The sequence below is a fragment of the Gigantopelta aegis genome, chromosome 9, assembly GCF_016097555.1.
Source record: "Gigantopelta aegis isolate Gae_Host chromosome 9, Gae_host_genome, whole genome shotgun sequence".
Taxonomy (NCBI): domain Eukaryota; kingdom Metazoa; phylum Mollusca; class Gastropoda; order Neomphalida; family Peltospiridae; genus Gigantopelta; species Gigantopelta aegis.
The window spans coordinates 15,234,450-15,255,644 of NC_054707.1; the positions used below are offsets into that span (position 1 = coordinate 15,234,450).

General features: G+C 39.2%; 1 protein-coding gene across 1 annotated transcript; it reads left to right on the top strand.

Annotated features, from left to right (window-relative positions):
* Positions 1–4,654: 4,654 nt before the first annotated feature.
* LOC121381467 lies at positions 4,655–17,340 on the top strand. The gene is made up of 4 exons (XM_041510786.1): positions 4,655–4,747; positions 6,621–6,795; positions 16,151–16,334; positions 16,848–17,340. The coding sequence occupies exons 1-4, from the start codon at positions 4,655–4,657 to the stop codon at positions 17,338–17,340; spliced, it is 945 nt and encodes a 314-aa protein (XP_041366720.1).
* The last annotated feature ends 3,855 nt before the right edge of the window (positions 17,341–21,195 follow it).

Genomic DNA, 21,195 nt, shown 5'->3' on the forward strand with positions numbered 1-21,195 from the left:
AACGAGCACATGTCAATCTGTTACGGCATGTATTTTCTCCATGTCCAAATCTTTGACATTTAAAACATCGTAAAGGGTTGGGAATATACGGCACAACAGGTATATTTAAATAACCTGCTTTGACAAAATTTGGAAGCGTCGGCAAATTAAATGTGAGGATTAAGGTGTTCGTCGAAACCAGTTCATTGTTCCGACGGACTTTAATCCGCTTGACTGATGTGACACCTTGTGAGGAGAGATTTTCGCAAATCTCATCCTCACTGACTCCGTCCAAATCCCTAGACCGAACTACTCCTTTACAAGAATTAAGGCTAGTGTGAGGACTAACTTTAATGGAAATGTTGCATAAATGTTTGGATTTAAGAAGATTTCTGGAAAGCCTTCGAGCCCTTTTTGAATCGCAAAAGGCGACAATTTCTTCAAGGCCTCATCATCAGTAGACCCGATGACAAGAAACCGTGGCCAGGTTTTAGAAGAAATCACTCTGGATTTCTTTGCAGTCAATGTCGTAGACTCTTCATCTCATGATGAAGAGTCCGAAACTTCGGTGTGGACCCTTTTCAGGGTCCCATCAATTGATATTAAATTGCTTGTAGCCATAATGTAGCTCATACAATTCGTCAACCATGCCCCCCACCCACCACGGAGTCCCACCACGGAGTCCAACAAGGGGACATGAAGCTGCAGATAACCACCAGACAATCATGCCAGGGATACATGGTTGATATACTCAGGTAATAAGAAACAAATCACCTGATTGACCCTAGCCACCGCCTCAAGAGCAACAAATACAAATGGTAATTCACACAATGTTTGTTCTTGGGTAATGTAACACAACAAAAGATTGTTTGCTCTTGAGCTTGGCATGACCAGCCGATTGATCAGGTCGGGCCTTCCTGACCACCCGTCTATTTGAACTCAGGGCCAAAATGATGTATTGTCAGAAGTCATACCCGCAGGTATGCCCCAACTCAATCACCAGGATCCCATCATCCATCTTCACGGGATGCACCTCACGGCAAACAAGGCGCCTCATACGAGGAGTTGTGCATTTATTGGCCATTCTATAAAAGAATGTTCACCCCTGCACCACGGTGAGGTTAATGCACACGCAGGGGAGTGCTGCATAGATGCTGAAACTGACCCCAATTTGCCTTCGCCAACTTCCACCTTTGAACCCTTTCAAGTGATGGTGGTCCATCATTCTCCAAAATAATGGGAAAGTGGTCACTACCACAAGGGTCTGAACCACCTTTCCAGGAGAAATCAAGAAAAAGTGAAGGACTACAAAGAGTTAAATCTATAGAAGTGAAAGAACCACTTGCAGAATGAAAATATGTATGACTTTTATCATTAAATAAAAGTAAGTCATAGAATTAAGTCTTCTAATTGTTTTCCTCTAATATTTACATCCTCGCATCCTCACAAAGTGTGGTGACCATTAAAATCTCCCATAACAATGAAGGGAGTAGGGAGCTGGTCAAGAAGACCTTGAAGATCCCTCGGATTAAAATTAAAATGATTACGAGGTGGCAAGTAAACTGAACACAGAGTTATAGTTTTATGAGCTGTGACCTTTACAGCCACAGCTTGTAAATTGGTAGCCAGTGTTACTGAACTCTGAGGAATGTTTTCATTAACAACATTGGAAACACCCCCAGATGCTCTATTTTCAGTTTCTTGAAATTTGTGATAGAGGTTAAATCCTCTCATGGTAATATGATCAGTGTCCTTCAAGAAAGTTTCCTGAAGACACACTGCAAGAGGATTATGTTTTTAAATTAAGACTTAATTCATCAAAATTGGGCCTAAGCCCACGGCAGTTCCACTGAATGACTGAATTAGCCATTAGGGGGAGGAAGTACGGGAGGTAGCGTTACTTTTTCCTTTGATGTTGATCATGAACGACGTTGAGATGAAACATCCATCTCGTGTCATATCAACAAGCAAACCATCAAAGGAATTGCTAACTGGAACAGGTCGCATTTCAATCTTTTTTAACCGCCCCGAAGAGCGACTTTTTTAGATGAAACTCTGTTTTCCTGGCTGAGAAAGACTGCTAGAGCCTGGCACCACAGCAGTCGATCTACCTGAAGAATTCGTTAATTCCAATGACACTTGGGTCATTGTGGTAGTTGTCTTGTGCTTTTGAATAGCTTCTTGTTGTTTTTGAGCTGCCTTGTCGGTTGTTTTGCAGCTTTTTCAACATCTGAAAGCTTTCTGTATTTAGCTTCATCGTATCGCCACGTTAGGTCAGTGTTGATGGCAACACTTCGTGTGGAGACCTTGACTGCCGCAGCATAGGACTTCCCTACTACGACAGAAACTTCTGTCTCCACAAATTTCCTAGCCTCAGGAAATGACAAGTGTTTTTCAACTTTGACCTGCTGCACCTTTTTTTCCGATTTCCATTTTGCACATTCTCGCGAATATGCAAAATGGTTTCCCTTACAATTTACACATATAATGTCACTGGTACATGTCTTACTGTCATGGTCAAATTGACCACAACGAGCACATGTCAGCACATTTCGATATGTAGACCAAACTTTTGACAGTTAAAACATCGTAACGGGTTTGGAACAAAAGGCACAACATGTATATGCAGATATCCAGCCTTAACAGACTCTGGAAGAGTAGGCTTGTCAAAGGTTAAAATCAAAGTATTCGTCGGTACAAGTTCATTGTTCCGGCGAATCTTGATTCTCCTCACTGACGTCACACCCTGTGGTGACAAGTTTTCAGTAATTTCATCTTCACTGACTCCTTCCAAATCTTTCGACCGAATAACTCCCTTAGAAGAATTCAGGGAGGAATGTGGAGATACTTTAACTGGTACATTACACAAGACTGTCGACTTAAGAAGACACCGAGAGTGAGTCCAAGTCGAACATTCTACCAGCAACGAACCATTTTTCATCTTTTTAACATTCTTTGGCTCGCCAGCCAAGCCAACAAGCCCCTTCTGAACAGCACACGGTGACAGTTTGCTCAAGGCTCAGTCTACAGAAGAACTGATGACTAGAAACCTTGGCCAGGATTCAGAAGTTATTACTTTAGATTTTTTAGAATTAACAATAATCCTAGATGATGAGGAATCCGCAACCTCGGTGTGGACCCTTTTCAGGGTCCCATCTGAAGTATGGAAGTTAGTGTTATTCATATTTTGAGTCATAAATGTTCATCAACCATGCCCCCACCCTCCACGAAGTCCAACATGGGGACATGATGCTGCGGATAACCAGCAGACATTCATGCCAGGGATACATGGTCGATATACTCAGGCAAGAATACTATTATCACCCGATTGACCATAGCCACCGCCCCAAGAGCAACACATACAAATGATATATAAACTATGTTTGTTCTTGACAAAATTAACAAAACAAATGTTGTTTACTCTAGAGCTTGGCATGACCAGCCGATTGATCAGGTCGGGCCTCTCTGACCACCCGTCTGGCTGAACTCCAGGCCAAGTGGTGTGTTGTCAGAAAACATACCTGCAGATATGTTCCCAACTCAACCACCAGGATCTCATCATCCAGCATCACGGGACGCACCTCACGGCCATCAAGGTTCCCCAAAAGGGGAGTTGTGCTGTATTGGCCATTCTCAAAGAGAATGTTACACCCCTGCACCACGGTGAGGTTACAGCACACGCAGGGGAGAAGACACGGAGTATGCCCAAAACTCCAAATGCCGTACAGCTGTCCAGCAATTGTGGTTAAAAGACTGAATGCGCTCGATTACATAGTTCAGTTTGATGTTGAAGGTAGGCAGAAAGTAATACACCACAATAAGCTGAAGCCATTCACCAGTGAATACAGACCCAGGTGGATAAGTAAGGTGCTTAGAAGTCTAAAAGAGTAGTGTGCTGAATACATGTTTGTAACATAAGTCACATACACAATTATGTAGATGTACGCAAGTAGTCAAGTAACAGTTTGTTTTTTCTTTTACTTCTAAAATTACAGGAAAATTATTCAGTCATGCAGGCTCAAGAGGAAGAGCCTACCGATGTTTAAAGGGAGATGACTTTGTGGGAGAGGGGAAAAGTAATTTCCCACATCTACAAGATGCATCTACCTCTTGATCAATCACCGTATTTTTGTACCCTATGCACCTTTAGATACATGAAGTTAGAACAGCTGGCAATGCATGTGTCAGCGTACAAAGACCACATAGACAGGGTAAGAAGAGCGGAGGAAAGTGGAGAGAGGTGGATGAGGCAATCCACTTGAAGGAATCTACCTGTCCATACATAGTAGCAGATGGCCTCGACATGGAGCGGTTGTCAGCTGACGAGTCCAATAGTCTGTGGCAACAAAGGGCAGGTCAACGATTTAAGAACAACACTGTTTCCAAAGCGGTCCAACCATTACCAGCACCTCAGCCAGTGACTGCCAGATATGTCCCAACAGCGGCACCAGTCACCACAACAACATCGGAACCTTCAGCAACTGAAGTGACAGTGGTCGAAACTATGCCGTATAACTTGTCATTATGGAGCTTTTTAAACTCCCCGGCGGAGATCCAGGAGCCACCGTCAGCGATTATTCCACCAGCTGTCGAGGAAACTCAGAAAAGACATTGAAGGTAACGTTCCAGATCTCCACAGTCTTCGGCTCCTTCATCAGATAGCTGTAGAGATCAAATGATAAAATTGACGCAGGCGGTTGTGGAAATAGTCAGGGATAAAAAGGAACAGATGATAATATTTGCTAAAGCCATCGACGACCTAACAGATGCAATTAGCAGAACGAGCTGGCGAAAGAATGAATGAATGTTTAACGACACCCCAGCACGAAAAATACATCGGCTATTGGGTGTCAAACTATGGTAAATGCAAAAACAAAAACAACGCGAACGACCAATGCAGTGACGAGCATCCAGGGATGACAATCGGCAGTTATTTTTTTTTTTTTTTGTACTGTTCACAATTAATTTCAACCATCTGTTTTCCGTCAAATTTTTTCAAGATTGTGGCTGATCTGTAATATAAAAAGAGATACATAATGTATGTTATACAGATAATAATATTAGTTATAGAGGGCTATAGTGAATTATTGCATATATGGAATGTATTATCCACAAATATAGACTTTGAATTTTGATGCAAGATATTCTCAGTGAAGTGTACAGTTGGCTCTTCATATCATATAGATGAATTATTTAAAGTTATGTGCGCTTAAACGTTTAAGCAGAGGGTAATGTGAGGACCCGGGATTACGTTATTGTCAGTAAATTATTTTCTATAAGTTATTAAGCTATAATTCAAGTTTTGTTTTAGCGCCAACGTGCATCGTAATCTATATTTGTTTAAATTGAACAGCGCAATTCTATGCGCCGGGTCAATAAAACAAGGCCATGTTTATCGTATAACATTTATACACATAATCATTAGTGTTTACATTATCAGCAATCACAGATAACTTATCTTGTCAAGTGTTATTAAGTTGTTAAATTGGCATTTTTATACAGCCGCAAATGTAAAAAAGATCGAAGCCATGCTTTTGTACGAGCCTTGTTCTGGATTTTTGAGAGTTACTTCCGGGTTTTTGTCATTGCTATTTTTGACGTCTGTTACACTGTGTGAGTTAGGTAAATATTAGTAATTTCAGATATTACTAATGCAACTTATATCTGATTTGGAACGGATATGGAACTTATATTTATTTGTATTTATAATATTATGCCTAATTGTATTTATTTCGTTCCCATTAAAGCATAGTAATTAAGGTGTAAAGGCTTGTAGGGCTTAATGACGTCATCCAGTAGTAAATGACGTCATTGGTTTTCTAACCCGCATTGCGGGATTTACAAATTCTGCAATGCAGGATTGAACCCCGCTTTGCAGAATGCATACTCGCTCTGCGGAATGCATAATTCTGCAGTGCTAAATATTAACCAGTATTGCTGGATTTTGGCGGGGGTATAAATACGAATCCCGCAATGATTTGTCAGTTTCGGTAGTATTAATAGAATACTAAATTATACGGGTTTTACATATGTGGATATTATTGGGATAACTTGTTGAGACCAAACTCACAACCTTAATGATTAGATAATTAATACAGATTAAAGGGTATTATTTTCGGTATTTATTATTCATAGAATTTAGGAAGATAAACACCACCCATTTACACAGAAAAGGTGTATGCCCCGGGTGTTGTGGTTTTTATGTGGCAAAGTTTAATGCATATTATATAGAGAGTGATTAAGATAGAGAGATGCCTATGTAGTGGAAGTAGGTCTGTGTACCCAAAGTACTTAAAGTGTATATTCTTGCAGATATTGACGTTCTTGGTCCAAAATTAAGTTGGGGACTTAGTATATTAGGAATAATTATTATAGATCAACTTACCGGGTGAAATAAGACTCAGTCTTTTAAGGTTCGTTAAGAATCATGGTATATTTCATTGCCTGAAAATAACTTTGTCATATTTATTTATTTATGTGAATTTTATTACTAAATGAATCGGTGAACATACAGTATATATAAAGATATATATCTATGTATGTATGTATATCTGTGTGTGTGTGTGTGTGTGTGTGTGTGTGTGTGTGTGTATTTTACAAAACAAAACCCTATATATGAAATAATTCTTTGTCAATTTCAGTCCAGTTTTGTTGGTGCATCAGCTGCTTGTACTTTTAAAATGGACACAGTGGATTCCTTTGAGGATGTTCATGCATACAGTCCGCCTAAAAGCCGCGATGCATCAAACCAGACTACCATAAAACCATTCTTCAGATCAGTCTCTTCCCAGTCATCTTACTTGACTAAGGTTGCAGGTATGTGTTGTTTGAACCAGTTCTAATAGTAACAGGTATTGTTAAAAACATAATGCCAGGCATGTTGTCTGCAGCACACTGTTTTACTTTTAACTAAGCATGTACAGCAAAAAAACCCAATAATATTCGTTACTGAGACTAGATAACCCAATGAACTCTTAATTTTTTTTTTTTTTATATATATATATACTACTCAAAAGAATTTAAGGGTCAGACGATATTTTCGACATTATTTTCTGAATGTCAATTATATTAGCTAGACCATAATGTCACGCATGGTATTGTTCCATTTTGACGAAAGTGGGTCTAAGCAACCCATAAATGAATTAAAATCCACTGTCATTGACAGTGTCGACTAGTTCTAATGGCGAAAACATGCTTACATTTGCACGTAAATTAGGGCGAAAGCGAAAGGTCTGCTAAGTGCCCATAACTTGCTTTTTCACAAAGCGCTTCATTTGCACGCTTTGCACGTGTATTCCATGTTCCCAATGCTGAATTTCCGTATAATTGGAGCTTGCGTTCGTGTACGGTGCACACTCCAAATTCGACAATGGTACGACTTCAACTGACTATCGAAGATCGAGGAAGGGCTATTGCTTGGCTTTAGGATGGCAATACGCAAAGAAATGTTGCTCTGAGACTTGGTGTCAGAGTGTCGTTGGCCGACTGAGGCAACGGTACCAAGCAACGAATTCTGTTCGAAATCGTCCACGTTCGGGAAGACCCCGAAGCACTACAAATAGAGAGGACCGCTACATCACCAATATGGCTCTACGTCAACGCACAACCACTGCACGCCGATTACGTGACAATCTGCGGACTGCGACTCGAACGCGAGTTTCTGATCAAACCATACGCAATCGTCTGAGAGCCAATAATCTACGCTGCCGTCGCCAGGCTGTTCGACCACCACTCCTACCACGTCACAGAACGGCCAGACGTCACTGGTGCAGGCTTCATCTGCGGTGGCAATGTGTTCAGTGGGGTCGAGTGATGTTCACTGACCAGTCCAGGTTTAGTCTCCAGTTCAACGACGGTCGGGTTCGTGTCTACAGATGTCCTGGGGAGCGCTTCGCTGACGTTAACGTTAGACAACGTCACCGGTTCGGTGGTGGCAGCGGCATGGTGTGGGGCGGCATCTCTATCCACCACAGGACCCCCCTCTATGTGGTGGATGGCAATCTGAATGGAATCCGCTATCTGAATGGAATCCGCTATCTGAATGAGATTATCCGGCCGTTGGTTCTCCCAGGCCTTCAGCAGATTGGCGGCGGGGCAGTTCTGCATGATGACAATGCCAGACCCCACCGCGCCAGGGTGGTAACGGACTTTCTCAGACAACAAGGTATCGCCAGCCTGACTTGGCCCCAATAGAGCACGCCTGGGACGAATTAGGCAGGAGAGTTCGGGATAACCGTGCCCCTCCGGCCAACCTTCATGATCTGATTGATTGAATGTTTGTTTAACGACACCCCAGCACCAAAAATACATCGGCTATTGGGTGTCAAACTATGGTAAAATGCAAGAAAAGTGTGATGATCATCATCAATATAAAAATTCAACAATTAAATAAAAACACAGTGTAAAGGACTGTGTAAAAGTACAAATATCACAGATAGATATAATTAAAATTTAGAATAAAATTCAGTATCTCGTAAAAACTGCAATAAAAGTTCTGGATGGAATCGAAATGATTCCATCACATTTCTTTGTCCAAATATATCTTTTCGAGTTTCTGACAACTGCTTACACTCCACCAAAATGTGTCGCACAGTCAGAAGACACTGGCAGTGCTCACACTGAGGTGGAGGATCTGTTTTCAAGATAAATGAATGGGTTAAGTAAGTGTGACCGATGCGGGCACGACACAAGACTATTTCATCCTTCCTGCACCGTCTATAGGAGGACTGCCACTCTCCCAAGACTGTCTTGATAGCATGAAGCTTGTTCGCAACCTCACCGTCCCAATCACGTTGCCAAATCGAAAAGATAAATTTGTTAATACCATATTTAAAATCAGTATACGGTACACCAACCCTGGCATGAGGCAAATCCAAAGCAGACTTGGCAGCTAAATCTGCCTTTTCATTACCCCTGATGCCAACATGGCTGGGTACCCAACAAAATACAATGTCTTTATTACCAATAGATAAAAAGACACACTTTCGTATCACCATCCCAATTAAGGGATGGTCCAGCTTCATATTACGTAAAGCTTGGAGACAAGAAAGTGAGTCAGTAAAAATAATAAATTTGGATGCACTAGAATCCTTTATTTCTTCTAAGGCTTTAATGACTGCCCAAACTTCAGCACTAAAGATCGATGCTGAGTCAGGTAGTCGCATGGAAAGTATTGTGTCTGATGAAAAAACTGTAGCACAAGCAACAGAATTCCCATCCCGTGATCCATCTGTATACACAGGAATGTAATCACGGTACTTGTCCTGAATTTCCATGAACAATTGTTTATAAACTACAGCATCTGTACGATCTTTCTTCAGATGCGCCAGATGAAACACAATTTTAGGTGGTGTAATACACCATGGTGGTAAAACAAAATATGAAGGAGTTTCCAAAGTGTCAGTTAAATCAATGTTGGAAAGCGACAAAAAACGCTTAATGCGAAGACCAAATGTACGAATAGCATTTAGCCTTGCATCAAACAACTTCATATATTTGTTGTCAAACACAGCATCATGAGCTGGATGTGTTGGTAAAGATTTAATCTTGGCAGCATACTGCAGAGAAAGCTTTGCACGTCTAGCACCCAAACAGGGTTCATGTGCATCAACGTACAAGCTCTCTACAGGTGATGTTCTAAACGCACCAAGACAAAGCCTAAGTCCCTGATTGTGTATAGGATCTAGCATCTGCAAGTAAGACTTGCGTGCCGACCCATACACAATGCATCCATAATCAATTTTAGACCTCACAAGAGATCTATACAGACGGAGCATAACCTTGCGGTCTGCTCCCCATTCCGTATTACCAATAACTTTTAAAATATTGAGAGCTTTTAAGCCCTTCTTTTTAACATATTTAAGATGGGGCACAAAAGATAGCTTCCTGTCAAATATAACCCCCAGAAATTTAGTCTCCTCCACAACTGGAATTGGATTTTTGTCCAAAAACAACTGTGGATCTAAGTGAAGACCTCTTTTCTGGCAGATATGCATACAAACCGTTTTTGCCTTTGAGAATCTAAAGCCATTGTCAGTTGCCCATTGATGAAGTTTATTCAAACAAAGCTGCAAATTACGTTAATTGATACTGATATTGGACGATCTGTAACAAATCTGAAAATCATCGAAATGTAACGAGCATTCCACACCAGGTGTTAAACACTGGGAGATGCTGTTAATTTTCACAGAAAATAAAGTTACACAGAAAATAAAGTTACAGACAGGATACTACCTTGAGGCACACCCATCTCCTGTGGGTGAATGTCGGACAATGTCGACCCCACCCGAACTTTAAAAAATGTGAAATAAAAACTGGAAGTCGACCTCTCAGGTCCATGCCATGGAGGTCGTTTAAACTCCCATACTTCCACGTGGTGTCGTAAGCTTTCTCCAAATCAAAAAACACTGAAACCAAGTGCTGATTATGGATGAAAGCTTCCCTACAAAACGTTTCAAATCTAAGAAGATGATCAACCGTGCTACGTCTAGATCTGAACCCACATTGCACGTTAGTGAGCAATTTGTGAGATTCAAGATACCAGACAAGTCTACGATTGATCATGCGTTCCATGGTTTTACAAATGCAACTTGTCAAAGCGATAGGGCGATAACTAGTAGGATTGGTTGGATCCTTACCAGGCTTGGGAATAGGAATGATAATAGCTTTCCTCCAATCAGAAGGAAAGTCACCAGAAATCCAAATGTTATTAAAAACATTCAAAAGAACCATCAAAGATGATTCAGGTAAATGTTTTAATAACTGATAATGAATTTCATCTGGACCTACTGAAGTATCACGGGCTCTACGAAGAGCATCCTGCAATTCCTCCATAGAGAAACGCATGTTGTACACTTCAGCATTTTCAGATGAAAAATTAATGGACTGCTTTTCAGCTTTAGTTCTGACAGATGTAAAAGCATCTGTACTGAAAGCAAAAGATGAGTTATGAGAAAAGTTGTCTGCCAATGCATTAGCAATGTCACGATGAGACGTGAAATCCGTATCATTGACAGACAAATGATGAACTGTATTACTGGATTCTTTACCTTTGATTTTACGGATCCTATTCCATACAGATTTTACTGATGTTTGTGAATTTAACTTGGAGACAAAAGTTCTCCAAGATGTTTTCTTACTCTGTCTAATCTCTCTGCGAGCCTTAGCCCTAGCAATACGAAATGCATCCAGGTTCTCTGCTGTAGGTTCACGTTTGAACCGCTCAAGCAACCTGTTTCGCTCTTTGAATGCATCTTTGCACGTATCATTAAACCATGGTTTATTGAAACGCTTTGGCACTGCCGAAGTCTTAGGAATAGTTTCATCTGCAATGTCCTTCAAGATGGAAGTGAACAAAGACATGGGATCATCAGCATCAGTAATGGCAAATTGTTGCAGACGAGTGCTGCACAGATGCTGAAACTGACCCCAATTTGCCTTCGCCAACTTCCATCTTTGAACCCTTTCAAGTGATGGTGGTACATCATTCTCCAAAATAATGGGAAAGTGGTCACTACCACAAGGTCTGAACCAACTTTCCAGGAGAAATCAAGAAAAAGTGATGGACTACAAAGAGTTAAATCTATGGAAGTGAAAGATCCACTTGCAGAATGAAAATATGTACGACTTTTATCATTAAATAAAAGTAAGTCGTTTTTGAGAATTAAGTCTTCTAATTGTTTACCTCTAATATTGATATCCTCGCATCCCCACAAAGTGTGGTGACCATTAAAATCTCCCATAATAATAAAGGGAGTAGGAAGCTGGTTAATGAGATCTTGAAGATCTCTAGAATTATAATTAAAATGGTTTCAAGGTAAATAAACTGAACACAGAGTTATAGTTTTATGAGCTGTGACCTTTACAGCCACAGCTTGTAAATTTGTAGTTAAAGCTACTATACTCTGAGGAATGTTTTCATTAACAAGAATGGAAACACCCCCAGATGCTCTATTTTCAGTTGCATGAAACTTATGATAGAGGTTAAATCCTCTCATGGTAATATGATCAGTGTCCTTCAAGAACGTTTCCTGAAGACACACTGCAAGAGGATTATGTTTTTGAATTAAAAGACTTAATTCATCAAAATTGGGCCTAAGCCCACGGCAGTTCCACTGAATGACTGAATTAGTCATTAGGGGGAAGTACAGGAGTTATCTTTGGCTTATGAGATCTCTGTGGGTGTGGACGGTCATCTGGCACTATATCCATTTGATCATCCACATCAGCCAAAGCTTCAAATGGATTGTTGGTCGAAACCAACTTTTTTTCAGCTTTCTTCAGTCGTCCTGAAGAAGAATCCTTATGCTGCTTTTTGGTGTCTTTTCTTGACGGAGGCTTACTGGGACCTGGCTCCCCAGGCGATGAGCCTCTTGATGGATTCCTAGAATCCAAAGACACTTGAGTAGATGTTGAAACTTGTTTATGAACAGTCTGTTTTTTGACATCTTTTGGATGAGAAATCTTCTTAAATGTATCCTCACTGTTGGGCCAAGTTAAATCAGTTTGAGTAGCTATACTCGTTGTAGAAACCTTGACAGCCGTGGCATATGATTTACCTAATACCACATTTGTCGAAGACTCTACAAGTTTTCTAGCATCAATGAAAGTCAGGCGCTTTTCTACATTGACCTGCTGCACCTGTTTTTCCACTTTCCACTTTGGGAACTCTCGCGAGTACGCAAAGTGTTTCCCTTTACAATTGGTACATATCATATCATTCTGACATGTCTTGCTATCATGGTCAAACTGACCACAACGAGCACATGTCAATCTGTTGCGACATGTATTCTGTCCGTGTCCAAACTTTTGACATTTGAAACACCGTAAAGGGTTGGGGATGTAAGGTACAACTGGTATATTCAGGTAACCTGCTTTAACTGAAGATGGAAGTGTAGGCACATTGAATGACAGGATCAAGGTGTTTGTCGGCACAAGTTCATTATTCCGACGAACCTTAATCTGCTTGACTGATGTAACCCCTTGTGAAGAGAGATTTTCGCAAATCTCATCCTCACTAACTCCTTCCAAATCCCGAGATCGAACTACTCCTTTAGATGAATTTAGAGTAGCGTGAGGACTCACAATGATAGAAATGTTGCATATCATTTTAGATTTAAGAAGATTTCTGGAATGACTCTCTGTTGAACATTCAACCAACAATGAGCCATTCCTCAATTTCTTGACAGTTTTGGGCTCTCCGGCCAAGCCTTCGAGCCCTTTCTGAATTGCAAAGGGCGACAGTTTTTTCAAGGCCCCTTCATCGGAAGAACCGATGACGAGAAACCTTGGCCAGGTTTTCAAAGAAATCACTTTGGATTTCTTAACATTCAAAGACTTAGATTCTTCATCAGATGATGAAGAATCTGAAACTTCGGTGTGGACCCTTTTCAGGGTCCCATCAAAAGATTGAGATTGGTTAATATCCATATTAGAAATCAAATGGTTCATCAACCATGCCCCCACCCACCACGGAGTCCAACAAGGGGACATGATGCTGCGGATAACCAGCAGGCACTCATGCCAGGGATACATGGTTGATATACTCAGGCAAGAAAAAATTAATCACCTGATTGACCCTAGCCACCGCACTAAGAGCAACAAATACAAAAGGTAATTAAAACAATGTTTTTTCTTGGCTATATAAACAAAACAAAGGTTGTTTGCTCTAGAGCTTGGCATGACCAGCCGATTAATCAGGTCGGGCCTTCCTGACCACCCGTCTGGCTGAACTCCAGGCCAAAGTGGTGTGTTGCCAGAAAACATACCCGCAGATATGCCCCCAACTCAACCACCAGGATCCCATCATCCAGCATTACGGGATGCACCTCACGGCCAACAAGGTGCCCCAAAAGGGGATTTGTGCTGTATTGGCCATTCTCAAAGAGAATGTTAGACCCCTGCACCACGGTGAGGTTACAGCACACGCAGGGGCGGCTATTGGGTGTCACAAATGAACAAGTATATGAACATATTATTTATATATAGTTATGTAAAACCAGTGTAAGGAGCTGTGGCGGGAAAGTATAATACAATATATAAAATCGAGTTAAGTATATATTAAAATTTTGTATACAAGTCAAAGTGTTTTAAAAACTTTACAATTAAAATTGGATGGAATTTAAACGATTCCAAAACATTTTTGTTGCCAAATATATAATTTCTCGTCGGCTTGAGATGATCACACTCCACCAAAATGTGCCGCACAGTCAGTGTACACTGACAGTGTTCACACTGAGGAGGAGGGACCTTCTTTAAAATAAATGATTGCGTCAAACACGTATGGCCGATTCGGGCACGGCACAAGACCACCTCATCCTTCCTGCACCTCCTGTAGGATGACTGCCACTCTCCCAGGACTGCCTTGACAGAATGAAGCTTATTTGCAACCGCACCGTCCCAATCATCTTGCCAAGTCGAAAAGATATATTGGTTAATATGAAATTTAAAATCACTGTAGGGGACACCAACATGGACACGGGGCAACTTCAAAGCAGACTTAGCAGCAACATCTGCCTTTTCGTTACCCTTAATGCCAACATGGCTGGGTACCCAACAAAATATAACATATTTATTGGCAATTGATAAAAAGACACACTTTCGTATCACCATCCCAACTAAGGGATGCTCCAATTTCATGTACTGTAGAGCTTGGAGACACGAAAGTGAGTCTGTAAAAATAATATACTTAGATGCACATGAATCCTTAATCTGTTCCAGAGCTTTAATGATTGCCCAAATTTCAGCAGTAAAGATTGATGCTGAATCAGGTAATCTCATGGAAATTATTGCGTTTGATGGAAAAACTGTAGCACAAGCCACAGAATTCCCATCCCGTGATCCGTCTGTGTAAACAGGAATGTAATCACAGTACCTCTCTTGGATTTCCATGAAATGTTGTTTATAAATAACTGCATCTGTGCGATCTTTTTTTAGATGCACAAGATCGAATACAATTTTTGGTGGTTTGATACACCAAGATGGCAAAATAAAATATGAAGGCGTTTCCAAAATGTCTGTTAAATCAATGTTGGAAACTGATAAAAACTGCTTAATGCGAAGACCAAATGTTCGAATCGCATTCGGTTTCGCATCAAATAACTTCATATATTTATTATCAAACACCGCATTATGCGCAGGATGTTTTGGCATTGCTTTAATCTTTGTAGCATACTGCAGAGAAAGCTTTGCACGTCTAGCACCCAAACTAGGTTCGTGTGCATCGACGTACAAGCTCTCTCCACAGGAGATGTTTTGAAAGCACCAAGACAAAGCCTAAGTCCCTGGTTGTGTATAGGATCTAGCATTTGCAAGTAAGACTTGCGTGCTGACCCATACACAATGCACCCATAATCAAGTTTAGACCGAACTAAAGATCTATAAAGTCGGAGCATAACCTTTCGATCTGCTCCCCATTCAGTCTTGCCAATAACTTTTAAGATATTGAGGGCCTTTAAGCCCTTCATTTTCACATCATGATCTGGGTCAACTTCTTATGGCAGAGTGGCAGGCCATTCCCCAAGAGTTCTTCAGACGTCTGATCAACAGCATGAGGCAACGATGTGTCGAGTGTATTCGCCAGGGGTGGATTCACACACTATTAAACGAATGTTCTAATGTGTAAAATCCATGTTTGACAACCTTCAACTTTGACAGCATGTCATGTGACTTTCTTGTATACAGTGACGTTTATTTGTGGTTTTTTGTAAATATGGAACAATAAATAAAAAAATTGGTGTAGTTTACATCATCAATCTAATACACTCTGAAACGTATTTGGTTATAAATTTTTGACCCTTAAATTCTTTTGAGTAGTATATATAACAGTATGCAGTTTTACATGTAGTTTGTAAATCTGTAAAACACAAATACAACTTATCTTTAAGTAAATTTGTCCATTTTGGATGCCAGCATGCAATTCACACGTCTTGTAACATTTTTAATACTGAATAGTTAAATGAAAACTATATATATATATATATATATATATACAATTTTAGTTAGGCACTTCCTGTAGCCGTTTGGTAACAAAATGCCGACATTTTTCAAAATGTCAATTTTCTAATGTCCTGCATGCTGTACACACGAGACAATAAAAATAAACCAGATATTATAGCTGTAATCAAAACATGTAGCTTTGTTATATTATTAACAGTGTAATTATTTATTTCAGAATGCCAAACTTTGACTTCAGTGTGTGATGTAGGGATTCAGTGTGATCTTCTGCTCCCTGTGTCTGCTGACAGCAGTGATTCTTCGTGTCCCCCCATGGACGATGAGAATATAGACCCTACATATAAACCTCTTGAAAACAGTGGGTCAGACGAAAGTGACATATCCATAGATAAGGATGAACAGTACGTTATTTACTTTTATAAACTATAATAAATTAATCAAGGGGTAAAGCGCTCGTTTTAGCCAGTGCACCACAACTGGTATATCAAACGTCGTAGTATGTACTATTCTGTCTGTGGGCTGGTGCATAATGGAATAGTGTAGCGGGTTTCCTTTCTAAGACTATATGTCAAAATTACCAAATGGTTGACAGCCAATAGCTAACAATTAATAAATCAATGTGCTCTAATGGAGTGGTTATCCATCTCAGGACTCGTACTTAAGGTTTTCGTCCATGGAGCTACAAACAGCTTCAAAGCAATTGATATTTGAATATGCAGTGACATTTTAATTTATATATATATATATGTTAAAAAACCCTGATATACACAAAACACTATTAAAATAACAATATAATAAACTATCATTGATCTAAAATCTTAAGGAGAGTGAATGAGGTTTTTAATGTGTTTATCTTGCCAAAATAATGTTGTTTACATTTTGGTGTACTAATTTATTTTTCTTGTTCCTTTTAGGCCAGTCATTCCTCCACATGAAGAAAGAAAATTTTTGGTATTCGAAAGTATGCTGTTGTCCTTGTTTGCCATATGCACAGTGTGTTCAAATGTTACTGTAGCCAGTGTCAAGTATGTTATGGGCACATTTATTCAAATTCAACAGCTTTGCCATACTTGTGGTCATCAGAGATTATGGAATAGCCAGCCATTCATTGGAAATATCCCTGCTGGTAATTTGCTATTGTCATCTGCAATATTATGTGCTGGTGCATTGCCAACTCTAACATTACGAGTGATGAAACATCTCCGGTGCCTTACCATATGCAGTGACACATTCTTCAGGCACCAATCAGTGTACTTACATCCATGTATATCCACTGTCTGGTTGAGACACCAGAAGGATCTGTTACGCGATGCAGCTACTCAGAACAAGTTGATGCTAGCTGGTGATGGAAGAGCAGACAGTCCGGGCGGGATTCAGTGCCAAATATGGATCATACAGCTTGATTGATCTTTTCAAAGACAAAGTGATAATCCTTGAATTAATCCAGGTCTGCTTTACTCCATATAGCAAAAATATTTCATAAATTATCATTGTCAGATAGCTTTGTTTGCTGAAACGTAACCCACCATTTGTGTAATGTGATGCGATTTCATTATTATTTCGTCATTATTTCTACGGTGCATTAAAAATGTGCTTACTTATTCTATAATTAATAAAGGAAGAAGTACTATGTGCTATAGCTAGTGGGAGATTCAGTACTGGTGACCCCATGTATATTTCTCCCCAAATATAAAAAAACGTATAATAATAATAAATAATAATAAAGAATATTTAAATACACTGCATACGTTTCATTTTTAGTCAAATGAAGTAGGTGGCAGCCATTATATGGAGAAACAAGGCCTTGACCAAGCACTGACCAGCCTTATGGAATATGGAATATCAGTAGATGTCCTTGTTACAAATCGCCACTGCCAAATCAAGAAGAGGATGAGGGAACAGCATACAGATATTGCTCACTATTTTGATGTTTGGCATGTTGCCAAAGGTAAAGTAAATATTATTAACTCGGCCACTGAAGTGTGTGACATAAATAGATAAATTAAAAAAAAAACATGTAAAAAATAATCAGTGAATGATTTAACTACACATGCTCAGCCCTAAACCTATAATTGAAAAAGCAGAAGTGACTTCTCCATTCCCAGAGAAGTTTGATAAAAATAGGTGATATAAACATTTATGGTTACTTTTCCCTTAGATTAATCAGAAGATAACATTAATCAAATCAGAAGACCGAAGTACATACATTTACTGTATTGTATTGATTGTGTTAATTAATTTTGCTGTCTGTTTTCATTCAGGAATCAAGAAGAAACTAATAGCCCTGGCAAAGGAAAAGGACTGTTCTACTTTACGGACATGGATAAAATGTATCTCGAACCATGTACACTTGACAGTAGCATCGACTACTGATGGAAATGGAGATGTTATGGTATCCAAATGGCATTCACTTCTGCACCACATAAGCAACATTCATTCGGGACATGGTGGCCCATTCACAGTGTGAACATGGACCACTTGAAGGTGAAGATAGGAACAATCTTTGGTTGAATGAATGAATGAATGAATGTTTAACGACACCCCAGCACGAAAAATACATCGGTTATTGGTTGTCAAACTATGGTAAATGCAACAACAATGTGATGATCAACATCAATATAAAAATTCAACAGTTAAATTAAAACACAGTGTAAAGAACTGTGTAAAAATACAACTATCACGTAAAAACTGTAATAAAAGTGCGTGGTCCAAATACATCTTTTCGAATTTCTTTCAGAAACTGACACTCCACCAAAATGTGACGCACAGTCAGAGTACACTGACAGTGCTCACACTGAGGTGGAGGATCTTTCTTTAAGATAAATGAATGGGTCAAGTAAGTATGACCGATGTGGATAAAAAGTATATCGAACCATGTAAACTGGACAGCAGGATCGACTCCTGATGGAAATGGAGATGTTATGGTATCCAAATGGCATTCACTTCTGCACTACATAAGCAACATTCATTTGGGACATGATGGCCCATTCACAGTGTGAACATGGGCCACTTGAAGGTGAAGACCGGAACAATCTTTGGTTGAATGAATGTTTAACGACACCCCAGCACGAAAAATACATCGGCTATTGGGTGTCAAACTATGGTAATGCAAACAAATAAAAGATTTAAATAAAAACACAGTGTAAAGAACTGCAAAAATACAAATATCACAGATAGATATTGACTTTTGAATCTCGAAGAAAAAAAGGGGATTTGTGCTGTATTGGCCATTCTCAAGGAGAATGTTACACCCCTGCACCACGGTGTCGTGAGGTTACAGCACGCGCAGGGGTCTTCGGTTGAAACCAGGTGTGTAAATATTAATAATTTTGTATGGCACTGCCCAAAAAATAAAAAATATGAAACCTAGAGCCTTTTCTATTTCAGTCGGTACTCTGCCAATTAGCAACTTGATATTTCCAACTTGACCATATACTTTTTTGTTTTGTTTTAATAAAATATAAAAAAGCTCAACAAATGCAATGTTATAAAATAATGTTACAAGGCGGAAGAATGAATGTTTAATGCAATCCCAGCACCATTAATGCCATCGGGAGTCAATGGTAAATACATGAGGGGAGAATGCCTTCTACTTTTCTCCTTGTTCTAATTTTAAAATGAAACAACCGAGTACTGTTTTTATTATGTTCATGTCTCACACTATTTATGTGGGATTTTAAAAATTATTTTAATACTAATGTATATACTAATGTATTACAAAGTATTGTATTGTTACCTGATTTTTGTTTTGTTAATTTTTAAAAATACATTACTATTGCAGGAACAAAAGTATTTGCAAGGCTGGAAAATATTGTTGAGAAAAACATTCTCCATCAGCCATCATCAACAGAATCATTCCATAATGTCAACCATTTTGCGCCAAAGATGTTCCCATTTTCATACATGGGATTGTTATGCAGGTATACCCTGAAGGCTTGTACACCATTTAACATTGAACAAAGTTCAAAAATTCGAATTCATAAGTTTTATAACCCAACTACTTTTTTTATTTTATTTAACACAGTATAACATTACCTTTATATGCATATAATTTGGAAATGTTATACATGTATTTCCAGTCATTTTATTTAAGTGAACAATTTTCAATTTAATTCTGTCAGGAAGAAGATGTTATGAATAAAAGTTTGTTTTGTTTAACGACACCATTAGAGCATACTGAATAATTAATCATTGGTTACTGGATGTCATACATTTGATAATTCTGTCATCAAAGGAAACATTTTTTCATTAGCAGCAAGGGATCTTTTATATGCCCTTTTCTGCATACAGGAAAGCAGATACCAAAGCCTTTTACCAGTTGTGGTACACAAGTTGAAACGAGAAAGACCCCAATCAGTTGAATGGTTCCACCGTGGTTGTTTGATCCTGCGATTCAAGCACCTTGGGCGAGCTGTCAACCGAGTGAGCTAAATGTTATGAATAATCAGCACACCAATACATTAAACATGTCTGATTTTCTGGTTTTCAGAATTACCCTTGCTACACTTCATTTCAATGAAAATGCAAGAAGAGCACATGCAAATACGGCATCAGGAAACAAAGCCTATCAAAGTGGAACGATCTTACAGTATGTATATGTCATTTTATTAAATATCCCTGTAGAATGTAAAATGATGTTGATCAAGATAATAATAGTTTTTATAATAATGTGTTCTGGTTAAAATATGCTTAATGTGTTGTCATAGTAGTTACATGTATGCACACACACATATACAACATAAATGATTTATTTTAGAATGATGTTTTGTTTCTGTTCTCCATAGATTATGTTGAAGAGATCATGACCTTGGTTAACCATACAGCTAGCCATATTAATCTCACATCTAAAAGATCTACAATTGACACCCCTCCACCACTGACGGCCGCGTACGAAAAGCCATTAAAGGATGATGTAGTGAAAGCACACAAGAAACGATTTGCACAAAAATATCACTTTATTTAGTCATCAATTCTAGGGTATTGAAAGCCAGAAAACTCCCTGGAAACAAATGTTTTATTCAGAGTCCAGCAGTATTGGTTGAGAATCCTGTCCCTGATTTGAATCCACAAGTGAAAAGACAGCAAGCACAGATTTTTTTTTACTTATAAGCCACAACCGAGAACAAGGAGGATACAAGTTAGACCAAAAACAAGGGATTTCTGTGTACAACACTGTCCAACCACCGTTTCAGTGGGTATTCAGTGTTATTTGTTAAAACCTGATTATGATCAGATACATGCAAATAGATGCAGTGATCTTGG